Source organism: Poecilia reticulata, chromosome 12 (assembly GCF_904066995.2).
Source record: "Poecilia reticulata chromosome 12, P_reticulata-male-v2, whole genome shotgun sequence".
In the NCBI taxonomy this organism is placed as follows: Eukaryota; Metazoa; Chordata; class Actinopteri; order Cyprinodontiformes; family Poeciliidae; genus Poecilia; species Poecilia reticulata.
In genome coordinates this window covers 371,338-390,370 of record NC_088841.1, presented here as the reverse complement: position 1 = coordinate 390,370, position 19,033 = coordinate 371,338, and the positions used below count along the sequence as shown (strand labels likewise).

Here is a 19,033-nt window from a genome sequence, read left to right as displayed (position 1 = left end):
TGCAATACATACAAAAACAGATTTAAATTAAAAAATAGGGAATAATAAATATTTGCAGTATTATTTTAAGTTCTTCAAAGAGTTAAGAGTAGATGCTGATGGTTGTGGGCAAGAAAGAACTCCAAGTAGCAGTCTCTATTGCAGCGAATTTGAAGATGCCTCCACTGCAAACCTCGAAAGATCTTAGCTTCTTCAAGAAGTCCAGTCTGCTCTGTCCCTTCTCATAGACTGCTTCATTGTTGACCACATCAACACTGAGGTATTTAAATTGTTCAACCACCTCCACTTCTCCTCCCATGATGAAAATATGGTTTGATCTAACCCTGTTTCTCCTGAAATCCACAATTATCTTTTTTTTTCACATTCAAGATGAAATGATTGTCCCCACACCACTGCTTTGGTCCACCAGATTAGGGTTTTGAGAGGATGACTGAGGGCGCTGGCAGCAATATTCAAGTCAAGTGTACTTTATTGTCAAAGATCTATGTAACAAGGTTAACACAGAAGTTTGAAATTGCATTTCACCAGTCTAAAATGTGCAGTTAAACTAAACACAAACATATAAATAAGACATCGACAGTAATTCCTGCCCCTCTTGTCGGTGCAACGCTGGCCCAATATTAGCTGACCACTGCGACTTTTCTTTGTAGCTCAATGAATCTGTATTGTTGTGAACTTTAAAGTCTCAACGTCAGTTACAATCTTTGATACATCTATGAAAAAAATATAATGCGAAAACACAAATCATGGAACACGTAAGAGGTTTATTTAATCTAAAACGGCACAAAGCAATGTCAAAGCAAACTCCATGAACAAAAAGCCTGTTATTAAGTCTGCCATATAAGTAACTATATGTGGCCCGCACAAAAGTGATATGTCATATTTTTGCGCGACATTTTCAGTTGTTTTTGCGAGACTAGCAAGAAGCGTATTTGAAAATGGCACAGAACAAGACGAAATGTCGTCAGTACTCGATTGAATACCTTGATTATGGGTTTATACCTTTTCCAATAAACACAACTTCCGCTGTGTTTACCATTTACCCCACGCAGGTGCAGAAATCCTTATCACTCGGCAATGACACTGTGGCACACAGAATGAATGAAATGGGTGTGCATAAAGAGGAGCAGCTGTGTGCCATCTTAAGGAATTTTCCGTTTACCCTTCAGCTGGATGAGACGACCACTCCCGACATCAATGCTCTGTTGATGGCTTACGTCTGCTTTAAGGGCCCCAGCAGTGAGGACATGGCTGAAGAATTTTTATTTTCAAAATGTCTAAAAACACACAAAGGGTCAGACCATTTTCAATGGTGTTCATGGCTTTTTACAGGAAAAGTCCATCCCAATAACAAATATTCTGGCATTGACCCATTGACCGTGCTCCCTTGATGGTTGGCAGGTAAGGCGGCTTCACTGCTCTTCTTAAGGAGCAGGTCCTGAAGGTGCTGACAGTAAAGTGTGTCCTGTACTGTCACAATCTTGTGGCCAAATGTAAAAATCCAGCTCTCAATGAGTCCCTCAGTATCGCAGCCAAGGCAGTTAACAAAATAAAAGCCCACGCCCTAAATGACAGACAATTCCGAGAGCTATGCCAGGAGAATGATGAGATTTTTCAGTTCAGCATCTTCTCCACACAAATGTGCCCTGGCTCTCAAAGGGAAACTGCCTTGTTCGTTTTTGTAGTCTGTTCGACTCCATTGTGGAGTTTTTGGAGTCAGTCGATGCAGCTCTGGGGTAACAGGTGACTTCCACCCACTGTGACATCAGGTACCCATCAGACATCTTTGAAAAAATGAACAGTCACATTAAAGCTCCAAGGAAATGGCATTCTTGTCCAGTGCAAAGCAGTCATCCACAGTCTCATTTCCCACAGTTGACAAAGGTGGTTATCATAATTAATTACACTTATTTAATTTCAATGAATTATTGCATTGCTAATAATAATAATAATAATAATAATAATAATAATAATAATAGCCTAATCATTACAGGTGTCTGAGGAGCTTACCGATGACTGACAGCTCATTTACGTGGAACACCTGAAAATGGTTCAGGATGATCTGGCAATGCGCTTCAGGGACCTTCTGGATCTTGAAGTTCTTGTCTGGGTGGTTCAGTCGACTGTAAGATTGCCATCCAGGAGCATCTTGTTGATGTCCAAGCCATTTTTTGTACGTTGGGCTGGGGCAGCATGTGGACTAAATATGCCACACGTTATCAAGCTTTTTGGGAGAAGGCTAGGCTGCTTCTTGTTGCTTTCCCAACCACATATCTCGTGGAGCAGGCATTCAACCAGGTCCTCCACATGCAGTCTAAGTATCGAAATCGTTTGGACTTGGCAGCTTCTGGTGCACTATGGCTGAAACTTACTTGTCTGCAGCCCGCAACCAAGAAACTGGCAGAAAAACACCAGGTGCAGGGTTCCCATTAGTTTTTCAAATGAATTGCCTTTGAAAATCTGCCTTAAAATCCTACTTTGTTCTCTGTTCTTAAGTGGCAGATTCTTTTCCGTTGGAACAATGATTCTGTTCATTGCTTGGCATTTCTGATTGGTTGTTTAATTAATACTTGAATGGTAGATTGCTGGATGTTTCTGATTGGTTCCTGTTTAGTATAGTTGAATAAAGTTTGAACTGAAATGTCTAGCCGTTCTGATTGGCTGAAGTTAGGCATATCTGTCATTCAGCGATGTGCTTCAGGAAATAATTTTTTAAAGATAAATTCAGAAACAACACTATTCATAATATCAACACAAGTAGCAGCTCATCTCATTTGAAGAGGGGCGGTAAGGGACCTGGATAATGGATAGGGGGCGCTGGCCCAAAAGCAGTTGAGAAACACTGCCAAAGACAATGGAGAAGAGTTCCTTTTTCAAATAAGAGTCATATGCAAGTATCTGGACATATAATGGAGTCTAACAGGTGCTATATAGGTTCTCAAACAATTTATACTGCAGAATTTAAAATAGTGTGTTTATCATTTGTTTTAGTGCTTTTAAACAAGCCTAATTCTAGTCTTATTCATGTATGTCTTTGTGAATATCTCTTCTCCACGCGTTAAACTTAGCATTTTCTCTGCACCAGCCTTTTTTGTTTTTGTTTATTCTTTATGTGTGATAATATTCAGAAAATCGATAAAATTTCAATTTAAAAAAAGAATAAATTCAAACTAAATACAGAGGAATAAACCTATATGGCAAGACATTTCGAGCAGTAATTAATACAAGGTACTGTGGCAAGAACAGACACCGTTTAAAATGCCACAGCACTGCCAAAACATATGTACAAAAACTGTTGAGACCACATCCAGTACTAAGAAATATATTTTAAATAACCATAACAATAATAAGAAACTTATCACGTATTTATGTATTTAGATTTTATTTTTTATATTTCTTCAGTATTATTTTTCATGCACTGAATCAGCTGCCCTCACCAGCAGGCGAACAAGCTGACAGAAAGCGCACAGACACACAGCCGCATGGTACTTATAGCAAAGATGCAAGCAGAAATAGCATAAGACGTTCATGCCCTGCATCTGCCTTGGAAGAGAAAATCCAGTCATCATTGAATAAAAGGTGTTGAACTTGTTTGGATGTCTGAGGGAAAATGCCTCCCTTCTCAGCTATGCAATACTGAGCTTGGTATGGATATTTGATAGTTATATGATAGTTAATGGGAAAGGGAGAAGAATACAGTATATAAAGAGATTTATTTAAGACAAAGACAAATACACATCACGTAAAATGAAAACATTTTCAATCCATTTTTCCTTAGGAATGTTCTGTCAAATATGTAGACATATTCAAGCATCAATTGTTCTAAAGACTGATTATTATTATTAAAAGAAAGTAGAGGGTGCACCGATTTCAGTTTTCTGACAGATAACCGCTATTGTAAAAAATCAAACCTATTTTGGCCTGCACCAATTTGTTTCTGTACTAAATGCAGCAAAAAGGTTGCAAAGTTAGAAACACTGTTTTTTCCTCTCATCAATAGTATAATTTAAGCAGAATCTCTAGACCGTTTGAATAGAAAAATTGGTTTCCAAATCAATTTTTTTTTCTGGATCAAATCGTTACCCTAAGCATCTGAATTGAATCTTTAGACACTGAAAGGTCTGGTCCCAATATCACGTTGAAGGGTTTGAGGGCGTAATGACTCCCAATTCTCGGCATCCGGGATTCGTCCTGCTCCTTTTGGGTCCTATTTCCATACATCTGCTAAGCCTAAGACTTCAGCAGACCCACAATTCATTGCTGCATATGACATTTTGAATTAAAAGACAGAATTCTGAAAATGTTTGTCTTTATTGAAAATGCAAAGAAAATAGTATAAAGCACACAAGAGAAACAAAAAAGTTTGATATAATAAACTGAGCAGAAAAAAAATAGTCGAACTGAGAAAGAAAGTGTTACAAATGCAAGAGGAATTTCAAATCTTAAATTAGACTGCTATTACTATAAAGATTAGGCTTTTTGTATTCTTGCAATGTCTAAGCACTTTCTTAAAACTATTTCACTTAAGAAATTTAAAGAGGTGAATTTTAGAAAGCAGAATTTGTGAATAGAAATTTAGCAAGAGAATTCAATCGAGGTGTTGAGGGGATCCGTTTTGGTGGCCTTAGGATCGCATCTCTGCTTTTTGCGGATGATGTGGTCCTGTTGGCTTCATCGGAACGTGATCTGCAGCTCTCACTGGAGCGGTTCGCAGCCGAGTGTGAAGCGGCCGGGATGAGGCTCAGTGCCTCCAAATCCGAGGCCATGGTCTTGAGCCGGAAAAGGGTAGAGTGCCTTCTCCGGGTCAGGGGGGTCGTCCTGCCTCAAGTGGAGGAGTTTAAGTATCTGGGGATCTTGTTCACGAATGAGGGAAGAAGGGAGCGGGAGATCGACAGGCGGATTGGGGCAGCGTCTACTGTGAAGCGGGCGCTGTACCGGTCCGTCGTGGTGAAGAGAGAGCTGAGCCAAAAAGCGAAGCTCTCGATTTACCGGTCGATCTACGTTCCCACCCTCATCTATGGTCATGAGCTTTGGGTCATGACCGAAAGAACGAGATCACGGGTACAAGCGGCCGAAATGGGTTTCCTCCGCAGGGTGGCTGGGCTCTCCCTTAGAGATAGGGTGAGAAGCTCGGTCATCCGGGAGGGACTCAGAGTAGAGCCGCTGCTCCTCCACGTTGAGAGGAGCCAGTTGAGGTGGCTCTGGCATCTGGTAAGGATGCCTCCTGGACGCCTCCCTGGTGAGGTGTTCCGGGCACGTCCCACCGGGAGGAGGCCTCGGGGAAGACCCAGGACACGCTGGAGGGATTACGTCTCTCGGCTGGCCTGGGAACGCCTTGGGATTCCCCCGGAGGAGCTGGAAGAAGTGGCTGGGGAGAGGGAAGTCTGGGCCTCCTTTCTGAAGCTGCTGCCCCAGCGACCCAACCCCGGATAAGCGGAAGAAAATGGATGGATGGATGGATGAATTCAATCCTTAATAGAAATTTCTCTTTGCCTGTTCCATTATATCAAAACTTAAAAGCGGAATAGATTTCTTGTACAAAATCAGGTTTTGAAAAATATTTCTAACATCACTGTAAACACAATTGAAAAAAGGTTTATCATCTCAATATCTTAGTCACAAAACACACAGGAGTGATATTTTAATTGAATTTATTTTGCAGAATGTCATGACAGGGAAAACTTCATACATAATTTTGAATTTCTTCAATTTTTAGTGAATGTGCAAAAAAGATATTTGGTTCTTATTTTCATAGTGTGATTTTAAACAAATGTTTTCTTAGAGTAGATGGGAAGAAAATTGACAGTGTTCCTTATGAACTTATTAAATTTTTGTCCATAGCCATTCATAAATAGAGATGGTTATATTTAAGTAACAGCTGAATATGTAATCATACCCTTAATTAGCTGAATCATAGCAGAAGGAGTTACCTTTAAAGGAATCTTTTAGATGTCAAAACAAAACAGTAATAGTACTGTAGGCTGTTTCATTTTGATCAATTGTAATAAAATATTGTCACACAAACGTTGCCATGTTGTTCATGCTGCAATGCATTCTGGGTAAATGAAGTCTACTGGGGTCAACTGCGCTAGCTCCGTCTAGCCAAAACAGCGATGAGTAACATCTAAGTTTTTTTTTTTCAAACTGAACTGGAGCGCGTTGAAATTGATGGGAATGTAGAAATCACAGAGGTAATGAAGATGACGAAGACCAAACAGAGGAAGGAAGAACCTGAAAAAAAAAATTGACGTTTCTACTTTTGTCCGACCTTTTAGAAGTCTCTCCTCAGATAATAATGAATTAAATGGTCTCTCAGTATCTGTCAAAGCTGGCTGAGAAATTTGATGAAAATCTTCCCGAGGATCCCAGAGGGGCACATGTGGATTTTGGACCCATTTTCTGTGGATCCTTCTGAAAATTATGCCGTTTTGCCTTCCATCCGGAATCCCAGCTTCTAGAAGTTTCCACATTTTAAAGCTGAAGTAGAGCAAATTGGACCGTGGCTCCTTCTGAATTGCCGTCTCATAGGATCCATCTCTAGCGCCAAGGACAGAGAAACTCCTCCTCCCACTAACAACAAAATACCTGTGTGAATCTGGATTCTTCATTGTGACACTTCGCGCACCCTGTCGTGGCTCCATCTATGGTAACAAAATCTAGCTTTCCAGTAGTTATAGCTCCATTAGCGCTGCTCGTCTCTGATGTTTCTCCCAGCGTCTGTAGAGCTGTGTCCGGTTTGGCAACATTGTGCTGTTTAGAGTCTGGTGCGATGTAACAGCGACACCGGACTTTGTTACCACCGACACCAGACCTCCAGGGGTCCGGTCGGATTGGTGGTTTCAGTACCACAGGCAGTATAGCTCCTGTTAACATCTCAAAGAGCGTCCAGCTCTGCCTCTCTCAGCAGCAACACTGCATTTAATTTGAGCTTGTTAAGGTAATGATCACCTGTTGGAGCCTTCGTTAGTTCTGCTGGTATAAATGACTCAAAGTGTTGAGGAAAAATGTAGAGGGTCCAGATTAGGTCCTTCGCTGTGTTCCACTCCGCTCTCCTTTCTTTCATGTGGGAAATTATCCAGATTTGCATTATTATTATTATTATTATTATTCTTTTTTAATCACAGTCGATAGTGTCACAGTGTGGCATTATCTAAAATTACACCAGTCAAATGCAATATGATAAACAACTAATCTGGTAAAGTGAGTCTTCCTGTGTTTACTCTGTAGACTCCAGTACAGAATGGACCAAAACACATCATCAACCCATCGGTGAAAAAATGGCGACCTTCATGGGTGAAAAATGTAACAAAAGACGTACATTTTTGAAGTAGTTATGAATTTTGGTGCATCACAAACAGCAATTTTTTAGGTAACAAGAAAATTGCAACATATTTAGGCCAACATCATGAACTAACATTACTGAATGGTTTGGAAATCTCACTGTTAAATTAAAAACCCAAATTCAAAGTCTGGTGAAGATAGCAAAACAGATCATCAACACCACGGCCCTATCCTCTCCACATCTGTTTGAGCAGGCTACCATCAGGCTAGCTCAGAACATCTTGTCAGACAGGTGACATGCTCGCATCAGAATATCTTCTCATGAATCAGGAAGAAGGTTCAGGTTTCCTTTGCGTAAATAACAGTCTGAAACATTCATTTGTACCACTCTCCATTAGCCTGATAAATGGCCGACTAACAGGGCCTGTACAGAGGCAACACTCACCGAAAAAGCCGTCGTAAAAACTAAATGTTTTCAAATGGAAAGTATTGAAATAATTTTTGCTTCACTAACATTTGTGAATATATCAAATTTTGCTGTTTTTCTAAGATTTTTTTTTGGCTCTAGTGGCCTTTATTTGATAGTTAATTGACAGTAAGGTGTGTAATGAGAGAAGGGGAAAGACATGCAGCAAGGGTTGCCAAGGCCGGGAATTGAACCTGCGACAGCTGCATCAAGGACTAGGGCCTCCAATGTGGGTTGTGCTTAACCCCTCCGCCACCACAGCACACCCCAAATTTTGCTGTTTTTATCAAGTGATGAAACACATTTGAACAGCCAAGCAGTGACTTTGTCAAGCAAAAATACATATATTGTACGTTTAAATAGTTTTGCACGATTACAACCTGCGCACTCAAACCCTTATGCTCACTTTAACTGAGTCCACACTTGATAGAGGACTGCACAATACGCAGTGCAAGTATTGGGCCAAAGATCTGCATCTCTAATGTGTACACGGTCTAATGCAGGGGTCCCCAAACTACGGCCCGCAGGCCGGATCCGGTCCCCTCAACAATACCAGAGAGCATTCAGATTTTTTTTTCATATATTGTATTTTTCGGTTTATGTGTGGATTTTTCTTCAACCACCAGGGGGCTCTTGAGCAGGAAGTGTGTCCTGTAAACTGTGGGCGTTTTGTTTTGCATGACGCATTGCTGCCATCTGTTGGACTTTTGGGGAACTGCTCGACTTTTATGTTATGTACGGTTATGTACGGTTGTTTGCCAGCGGTAGAGCAGATGAACACACGTGTTTGATATGAACGCCGCATTCCAGGTCGAGTTCTTCGAAGCAATGCCTGTAAGTAGCAGCTTATACTTCAAAACGAGCCTTTATGTTAACATATGATAAAATAAGTAACTTGTTTATGAATTAGTTTTGGAAATACCTGCGGGCGATTTGATTATGTGCTACGTCATTGCTAACTAGCAGGCTGCTAAGATTTCTTAGGTCGTTATGTAGCATTGCAGCTCATAGCATTCTGAGGTAGCTGTTGTATCAGTTGTACTATGTATCTGAATGTAAAACACTTCTGTAAGCTGCTCTGAGCTCATCCTGAGTTGTTTGTGTTTTGACAGTTTCACTCCATTCTACATGGAAATAAAGGAAGAACTAATTAATCCAGACTCGTATGGAGTTTGGCTGATTAGTTTTGGTACAAGACACCATAGCGAGACCATTACAATCTGCATCGTTGTGGAAAACCTGGAGATATCTGCGGCTTATATGTGTATGTTTACTGGTTTAAAAAAAAAAAAAAAAACTTTGGGGTTGTGGCTTATAGTCCGGTGCGGCTCATAGTTAGGAAAATACGGACTATGATCCTTCCTGGATTTTTTCTGTGAAGAACCCAGAGAGGGTCATTTGATTGTGCTTTCAGAAAAACAATACATTTTTACATTTACGAACTCCTGCAATCGTCACACCTTTTCTGTTACAAACTGACTCCGACCCCCCAGCAGAGAAGGGGAACGTTATGTGGCCCTCACAGGAAAAAGTTTGGGGACCCCCGGTCTAATGAGAAACATTAGTTATTATATCAGCTCAAGATAAAAGGCAATCGTGTATCCGAAAACATCTTAAGAAAACAGAAAAAGGATTAAATTGGAAAAAAAAAATAAAAGAATCTACCTCTTTTTGTAGTCCTGTCAGTTGAGCACTTAAGCTCTCGATCCTCAGGGCAGATTCTCTGAGCTCCTCTCGGGCCATGACAGCTGATGCTCCGTTCATCTCTGACAGATGATGCAAGTCTTCAAGCTGAAGAAAGAAAAACAATTTGAGAGTCGAAACAGTCAAATGTCAATTTCTCAACCTGAAAGAGGAACTAAGACATTCTAGCAACTTCCTGATAAGCAGGAAGTTTGTGTCATTTGGTTTGTTGTTCTAAAGAAACTTTCGATTTTACTTCAGACTATTATGAATCTGTATAGGTTAGGAGGAACTAAATACAGTTTTTTCTGCATACTTTAAAAAGCCCACCAAAAGTAAGTATTATCAAATAGTTTTTATCTACAGTGTTCATCTCTGAAGTAGTAAAGACTTTACTACTAAGAACAAATCCTTATTCTGTCATCAAATCTTAAAGTGACCTTATCAGCTGTACTCATGGAAATAAAATGAACAATGCTCTGCTGATAACTTCGGGGTAGTGTTGTGTAAATGATCTTTTTCATCATAATTCCCCCCAGAAAACTTGCTAACTTGCAGTTTGGCACACTAGGGTGGTCCACCAGCAACCCACCTAAAAACTGCTAAGGAGACCTGAGAGAAAGCTGAAGTCATAAAAAGTAGAAAAAAGCTAACGCCAGAAAGAGCTATTTCTGCTATTGAGCACAAATAGCACAAAACAAGCACTTGTTTTGTTGCATTTGCCAGGAGACAAGTTTTTCCTGATGTCTCCTGATGTCTCCGCTCTTGTCATCTGGCTGGCCCTGTAAGGCTTGTTCGTCTGTTATATGTCGACTATGCAGCTGCGTGCTGAGATTTGCCAGATTGGAGCAGAGCAGCGACATCCTCTCAGTGTCAGAATTTCACAGACACAGAAACTGGATTAGGCTTTCTATCACTTTAACATGACTGCTATGACTGATGGATATTCGCATATAAAATAAGTCAATAGTGTGACATCCCCTCCACCTTACCTGGAGGGATCAATCCCTTATGCTAATTGTTCTTTGTCCCGAGGCACACCAGAAGTGGTGCATCCAGGTCATACAGAGACCTACCAGCCCGAATCAAAGGACCCGTTCAGAGTATGGGGGTAGTGCTTTGCTTCCATCTCTGAGCCACAATCTACAGAGGTCTGCCATCCCTAAAAAGTTAACACTCTGGGCAGTTGTCCACATTGCCCATGTCAGAAACCACCACTATCCGCAACATTAAACATAGCAATTAAGGCAATGCCCTAACAGTAAACACTCAACTATGAATACTGTCCAAGGAGCAACAAGCAATTAGAAACCAAGCACAAGGCACACACCCTGACTGTTCTTACCCTCTCTGAAGCCAGGCAGCACAGTGCTGTAATGTCTGCCTGCTGGAAAACAGATCTGTCATGGTTGACAGGTGACGAAAACAATCAAAGAGCAATGCGCATGATCTGCATGCTCTTCCGTTTGATCCGATACCAAGTAAATGCAGGGCCAGTATCGGCAATATTGCTACCAAAAACGCAACGACTTCATATTCAAAGCTTCATAGATCCAAAGGACCCAAAAGACCTATAATAGAATTGCGCCAAATGTTGTACGTGACAACAAAATACTTTATCACAATTGGCACTTTTGTTTAGAAACAATGGAACAGATGCAGCTAACGCTGCTGCTGCTGCTGCTGCTCTCCATTCAGGTGAGCAGTTTGTAGATACGTCTGTCTGGTTTATACTACATTTATGATTGCCTACATACAGTCGTGGAAGACAGTTGAAACACAAAGTCTGCTGTATTTTTTTTTGCTCAAACACAACATGCACATTTTCTGAAGATACTCAGTTGCACATTCCTCAGTTATAAATAACCGTCAATATTGTACAGCATGTTGCATTTTATCTTTGCGTGACTCTACGTGCTTCGATTGCATCGGAGTTTCCCCCATTGTGAGATAATAAAACATGTTATATGATATATTATTGTAAAATTGCTAAATATCAGTTCTCCAATTAAATGTTTATGAACTATTAATTGTAGAGGACATAAAAATGAACAATAAACCTGAAGAAAACAATAGTGGTATTTTATCCATGGCTATATGCCTGCATAGGTCTAAAACTTACAAGTAATTATGTTTTGCCCTTAATTTTCACAACTATTCCAGTTATTTATAATTCTGTAAGTCTGGATAGTAAAAAAAAGTGTTTATATATATATATATATATACACACACACACACACACAAGTAACATCTGTTTTAAATAACTCTTTCTGTGCATGTAACTTCCACATTAGTGACTCTGTGTTATCTACATTTATCTACTATAAGCTATAACATTTGATTACTTTTCTCAGGAAACAGAAGAAGAGGAACATGGCTGACATGATGGTGAACAATGAGGAGAACCATCAGAACAACAACTGATCTCCTTCAGGAGGAAGCAGCTACCAGCAGAGATGGCAAAGCTCCAAGGAGAGTTGAGGCAAACAAAAGAAAAATAAATGCTGTTTCCTCTCAATGAACAAAGTTTATATATGTATTTCATTGACCCTTAACATTGTAGATTACCAATGAAAGTCAATACATTATTCAGCAAACCAAATATTTTGACATCAGGGTTGCTATTAACAAGAACCCGAAATGCGAATCATGTTGACAAATGGTTGTCAACATAAAAGTGAGAAAATTTGTTAATTTCTACTTTATACATCATTCTATCCACTCACTGTTTAGCTGTCTTCCTGGACAATCTTCAATGTAAGAAAGTGAGAAAATTTGTCCAAAACCTGTAACCTTAATTAGTGATAAATAAGACCGAGTTTAAACTTTTACGCCCCCGATTAACTCTTAGTGACTAAAAGGTGAAAACATGGAAGGTTTGATTAAAACTAGAACCAGTCAGATTAGAAGGAATACAGCTTTATTTGTTCTCACTATAACTTGAACATCAGATGAATCATAATTAAATGTATTGAGAAGTTAAAAACAGATTGTTAATGCATTTCAACTCTAAGAATATTAGCCACATTTTTTTTTAAATGAGAAATGTTTTATCAGCACATTGGATCATGGGATTCCTGCTCCAGAAAGGCGAAGGTCTCTGGACATCCTGAAGGTAAAGACTGACTGGCAGTCAGGAAGACGGACACTGATGAGACGTCCTACAACTCAGAGGAGCACGAAGAACCACACTGATTGTCTGCAGGGACAGTTTACCAACATCTGAAAACACATTGGAATATACATATGAATGTGCGGCGCCAACATGCAATTCTGACACTTTTAAGTTATTTGCAACACCCTGGCTAACATTAACGCATGTATATTCGGCACTGTATTACAAGTTTTATAGTAGTTTAATTCAAAAATCATCGTTAGCTCACCTGCACCGTCTGAGGCACCTGCTTTCCTCCCGCTTCAAGGTGGAGATCAGCTGTCGTCCTCCACATTGCAGCATTCCTCCCACCGTGCATTTTCTTGAAGTCTCAGAAAAATCACCATCACAGGCTGTAAAAAATATCTCTGCTCTCTCTTCTTCTTTTGTCTCAGAAGAACAATAACTCGCATTAGGTCACATAGTAATGAAGCGCAGTGCTTGGAGGTGGCACCCTGGTGCAGAGCTGAGTCAGGCCGGTGGTCACTCTGAAATAGAGCCGAGCTGCTGAAGTAGAGCCGGTGGAAAAGGGGCAGAAATATTTTTTTTGAGGCAGAAAATGAGAAACCACAATGCAAAAATAAAAAACTTCTCCCGTCACAGAGAACTCTTTTCTAGTTCTCTATCTTTGTCTCTTTTCTTCATTGGCAAAACAAAAATTTTTTTACTTTTCTTCCTTTCAGGGCAATTCTGTTTTTTCTAAATTAAATAGAGTGCAAAAAAATATCATCAAACAACTTAAAACTTCTGTCTCTGAAAGGAATAGGGGAACGTTTCTGTCAGTTTCATATTTTATAGGTTTTACGTTTGTTTTGTTTTTTTACAGTGAATGGAATACGTTACTGTAACCCAGTATGCTAGTGGTAGCCTAGATCAGTGGTCCCCAACCTTTTTATTACCGCAGACCGGTCAAGACTTGGACATTTTGCTGCGGCCCGTGAGGGGGGGGGACCTTCAGATGATGCTTCTGCATGTCGGTGTTCCTGTTAAAGCCTGAATATACCCAATTTGGTTTGTCTTGGCCCTTTTATCGCAGGCTGTGGGGTTTTTCCCTGACTGGGAACGAGAATAAGACCTGTTGAATGTGACAGGTAGCCAATCAGAAAGTGCGGTGACGTAAGAACAGAGGGGAATCCCAAACAGCTGACATATCGCACAACTGAGAGTCCGGTGGATATCGGAGATGACATGTAGAAATGTTTATTATATGTAAATATCATTATGTTTATTCAGTTAAAAATGTTAACTATGAAAAAACATATTCACCTCCAAATCATAATGCAGCAAATAGAGCGGCTGCTCCCGTTGTCTTTTATCCACCGCCTTTTCTTTTTGTTATGTCTTTTATCTCTTAAAATGAGTCCACAAACTATCACTATTGCTTCTACATAGTCATCCGTGTTTTGTTATTCTAAATTCACGTTTGCTATGTTGGGGGCTTTACTGGATTTTCCTCTGGAATCGGGATGTTCATGACTGGAATGTGGTGTCATGTGGCGTGTTGCTCCTGCCATGTGGCTGAACACGAACCAATCGAACTTGTTGTACTTTTATCAGCTCTGTGGTCACAGAGGTTTGGAGAATTGGCCGACATTCTTAAATCTTGCCGTCTAAACCAGACTTAAGACTCACAAGCTAAAATCATTTCCTCTCGACCACTGCCCAAACGCTCTGACTCTGGTCCCTATGGTAACGTTTAGATATCCCTTCAAAATAAGATACAGATGCACCACAAAAACGAACATTTTACTTTTGTGAAAATTTTAACTCACGATAATGACTAACGGGAGACCTGAGCCCGTTTCTCTGCAACGAGACGGTGATGAGAGAATGACACCCGAAGTGTTGCTTATATCCACAGCCTGCTTGGTCTCTACAAAACCAAGCAGTTTGAAGCTTCATTCCCTCATTATCAGCCGGTCGCCGCATGTTACGCAGAGCGGCTTGTAATGTGCTACTCACCTACCGGTCCGGGATAAATCCATTCTCCAGTCTCTTCTCTGGGCCTTTTCCCCTTCGCAAAGAAACTTTCCAAAGACATCTGATCTGTTTCTTACTCATTTTGCTGCTTGTGGCCTCAGTGTTGGTGCGCAAGTAACCAAGAGAATCCGGTTAAAAGACTTTCAAAATAAAAGATCCTCCAGACTCAAATAATACATAAAATGGAAATATTTAATTATTTTTTTTGCGCGGCCCGGTACCAATTGATCCACGGACCCGGGGGTTGGGGACCACTGGCCTAGATGCCGTCATTAGTGTTTTAGCTGGTTTTAGCTTTTTAGCTAATTATGGCTTTTACCCGGGTTTTTCATACTGCATGGACTATTTCTTACCTTTCGTCACATCTTAGCAGTTGGCTTCAAACGCTTTTGCCATTTTCACCACAAGCATTCACACAGGAAATGCACTTTCTAGTTACTGAATGTTGTTCCAATCTGTTATGTGTTCTTTAGAGAAAGAGGGAAGACTGTCAAGTTGTAAGTAGCATTCCACACATGCGTTTAATGTGAAGCAATGGGAGGTGGGGAACGAACTGTAGTTTCACTGTGTTGTTAGATGTGCACATGCTCTTGGTTATATTAATGGCAACCAAGTGGATATTAACATCCCTAGTGTGATTACCGAGTCAGTACACTGCATGTTCAACACGCACCTCTGGTGCATAAAATAAATAATCTAAAATACATAAACAAGTGACATTTAGCCTGACAGGGGGACAAGTAAAACCTGGCGGCCCACCATTATATAAATATACTGGGGGAAACCCTGTTCAGGTTCTACAACTATTTAATTTTAACCTCAAACTTTAGAACCAAAGGCCAGTGATTTAGCAATGTGATCCCTTATTAAACAAAGATTAAAATAAAATGAAAAAATAAATTTAAAAAAAATCAGAAAAACTAATGCAGTCAAACACATAAAATCCTAGAACTTAATTTTGTTGTTAAATCCATCTATGATACAATCAGTACTCATGATTCATTAAGAATCACCCACTCATTCAACTCATTCAATCTTTTAAAGCCAGAAGAGCTCCGACTAAGGACTGTTGAAATCGACTTGTAGCAAACTGTGATTTTTAAAAAGAAGTATTTTAAAATTCATTATAGGCAATATAGTACAATCAGAACGATGTTGTTCCATCAACATGGAACATCATCAAGCAAAAACAAAAATACTGCTTTTAAAAATAAACTGGTCTGAAGTCATTCAGCTCACTGGGCCTGCTCTTCTTAGGACTGGAAAGGAATGATGCAGGATGTCTTCCAGGGTGTGGGCACGCTGCCAAGTTGCAGACTAAGGTTGAAGATTCGTTGTAATGGTTCCCCGAGCTCAGTAGCGCAGATCTTGAGAATCCGAGGGGATATTCTGTCGGGTCCTGCAGCTTTTCAGGGTCGAAGCTTCCTCAGTTCTGCCCTCACTTGATCAGCTGTAAAGTGGAGAGGAGGCTGGTTGGAGGGAAAGAAAGGAGAGGAGCTACTAGACTGCCTTGGAGGAGGAGATTGGGTCAGGGGGATGGTATGGGATAAAGGTGAGGCGAGGATGCCAGGATGGTGGAATTACTGCACCTGCTAACAAGGAAGAGGATGTACTGGGGGAAAGCACTGGGGAAGAGTAAATGTAGTAATGGTGGGTGAAGCATAATGGTTAAATCTATTGAAAAAGTTATTCAGTTCATTAGCTCTCTCTTTACTTCCTCCCTCTGTGGTTGTTGGAGTTTTGTGCCCTGTAATGGTTCTGAAACCATTCCAGACATCACCAGTTTTCCCTCAGCTTCTGCTCCACCTTCCTCCTATAGCAGTCTTTTGCCTCCCTCAGACAACGTTTCACCCCGTTTTGTGCCGCCTTTATCTTCTCTTCATCTTTAGTCCTGAAGGGCATCTTCTTCTGGTTGAGTACAGCCTTTACTCCTTGTGTTACCTATAGTTTATTATTTGGGTAACATCGAACAGTCTTGGGCAGGGGGGTGGGTGGGGGGGGGGGGTATCACATCTACACAGAAATTAAGGTAATCTGTGAGACAGTGAGTCATCCCCTCTAGATCCTCATCATGAGCTCCCAGCAGCACATCCCAGTTTGTGATGTTGAAACAATCTCTCAGGGCCTCCTCTGCTTCAGGAGTCCATCTTCTGATGGAGCGAGTGGAGACACCGTGCCTTTGGTCCAGTGGGGTACTGAGGCTGTATGTACACCAGGTTGTGGTCTGACTTGCCTAATGGGGGAAGGGCAACAGCATTACATCCATCTTTTACACTGGTGTACAGTAAATCAATTATCCTGTTTTTCCAGGTGGGACAATTGACAATCTGGTAAAAAGTAGTCAGGGTGGAATCCAGGGTGACATGATTAAAATCTACAGATATTATGAGTGCTTCAGGATGTTGCAACTGAAGTTGTGCTGTGACACTTTGCATCTTTTGACAGACAGCAATTTATTGTGTTTGGATTATTTATCCTCCTAATACTGTATTTTCCGCACTATAAGGCGCACCTAAAAACCTTCAATTTCCTCAAAAGCCGTCAGTGCGCCTTATAAACCAGTGTGCCTTATATATGGACCAATATTGAGCCACAGCAGGTCTAGCAACTACGGTAAGCAGCCGCCGACTTCATTTTCGCCCGTAGAAGAAGCAGCGCGTGGTGCATGCTGGGATAGTTGTCAGAATGCTGGTTTGTTAATAAAGTTTGACTGATCCATCTACCTACGGACCATCTAGAATCAGGTCGTCTGCAGGTCATTTAGCACAGTGTTTTTCAACCACTGTTCCGCGGCACACTAGTGTGCCATGAGTGATCGTCAGGTGTGCCATGGAAATTATTCAAGTTCACCTACGGTACCGTATTTTTCGGACTATAAGCTGCTACTTTTTTTCTAAGCTTTGAACCATGCGGATTGGCTTTGCTGTGTATATTTTTTCAACCACCAGGGGGCTCTCTAGCAGGAAGTGAATCATTAGAAGTCAAAATTTTAAATCAAAAGAAGAACGTGCTAATTTTCAACTTGTTCAGGGGTATTTTTAAGCAGCAGGCACGATGGAGAAATGTTTTCAAACTCATATCATGCAGCTTTTAAGTTGAGGGCTGTCGATCTGGCACTACAGGAGGGAAATAGAGCCGCTGCATTTAAGTTCGGTGTGAACGAAACCATGGTTCGGCTTTGGAGACGGAGTGCTGCGTCCTTAATATATGCAGCAGATTTATTAGGACGCAGCCCTCTGCTGGGTCCTTATGGAAAACCGAGAGCAGCTTCCAGTTTTTTGTTGTTTTTTTTGTTTTGTTTTTTCAAAAAAAAAATGAAGGTGCTAGTATGGTGCGCTCTATAGTCTAAAAAATACAGTAATTGGTTTTAAAAGATTTTTTGATAATGAATTATCTGCAAATAATGCCATCTTCATGTGTCTGCTGTAGCAGTGACTAGCAGCGAAATCATGTAATTTTCTTACCACTAGGTGGCAGTAAGTACACAGCATTTTACATTACAACAAGAGAATTAGTGATGCATGAATGTTACAGGTAGCGGTGAGAGCATCGTATCTAGCAAGACAGTGATGGAAAAGACAGAGAAGCTCAGCAGTAGTTGGGTTGGAAAGAACATGGGTCCATTTCCCACAACATATCTGTGTGAAATTAGCTTCTCTAGTCTGGTTACTATAAAAACTAAAACCAGAGAGAGACTGAGAGCAGTGGAGGAAGAGCTTTGTCTTTCTTCAATTTCTGCCAGAAAATCAGCTGTTTTCATCCAAACATGCTCAGGTTTCACACCAGGTGGGTAAAATATACAGATATTGACATTTTGTACATGAAACTCTTCATATTGTAACAGTGAATATGAAGTGAAATGTTTCCCAAATATTATTGCTTCTTTCAGAATAAGAATTATTTTCTTTATTCTGGCTATAAGATGCTTGTGGATTAGTTTGTAAAACAGTTTGAAGTTTTCTACAATTTCTTTAAATTTAACCCCACAGTGTTGTTTCGCTGTTCAGGGGTATTTTTGAAGTGTTAAGTGCAATTTGAAATAAGAAATGTAAAATGTGATAAAAAAAATACATTTTTGTGTTTGATTCCTATTCAAGACATTTTGATAAGAATGACTATATATGTAATATAGGCGGCTACAGAGTATCTTTGTTTATATTTTTGGTTGGTGGTGCCTCATGATTTTCAATTATAACAATGAACCTTGGCTCAAAAAAGGTTGAAAAACACTTATTTAGCACCACGTTCTCCACGAACATGCTGTGCGCAAACGGAAAAGGGTCACCATCGTCCGGCCACGCCCCGGCCCAGTCGCGGAAGGCTCTCTTCACTGACTGGAGTTGGACTGTTTTGTTGACATTCCCGTTAGCTCAGCTCCATCCAGTGGATGCATAACGTAACTCCAGCCTCTACTGAAGCGTCTATTCTATGCGCCTTATAATGTGGTGCGCCTTATAGTGCGGAAAATA

The 19,033-nt window shown here is 40.5% G+C and overlaps 1 protein-coding gene and 1 long non-coding RNA gene across 4 annotated transcripts in view; one reads left to right on the top strand and one right to left on the bottom strand.

Annotated features, from left to right (window-relative positions):
* The window catches only part of LOC103473512 (uncharacterized), a 73,989-nt gene extending 60,796 nt beyond the window's left edge, over positions 1-13,193 (top strand). The window contains exon 3 of the long non-coding RNA XR_535029.2: positions 11,785-13,193. This is a non-coding gene — a long non-coding RNA (uncharacterized LOC103473512). The remainder of the gene's footprint in view (positions 1-11,784) is intronic.
* The window catches only part of lmnb1 (lamin B1), an 85,040-nt gene that overhangs the window by 58,231 nt on the left and 7,776 nt on the right, over positions 1-19,033 (bottom strand). For all 3 annotated transcript variants that reach the window (XM_081613848.1, XM_081613847.1, XM_008423812.3), the window contains exon 5: positions 9,413-9,538. In XM_081613848.1, coding sequence (XP_081469974.1) covers positions 9,413-9,538 — 126 coding nt within the window. The remainder of the gene's footprint in view (positions 1-9,412; positions 9,539-19,033) is intronic.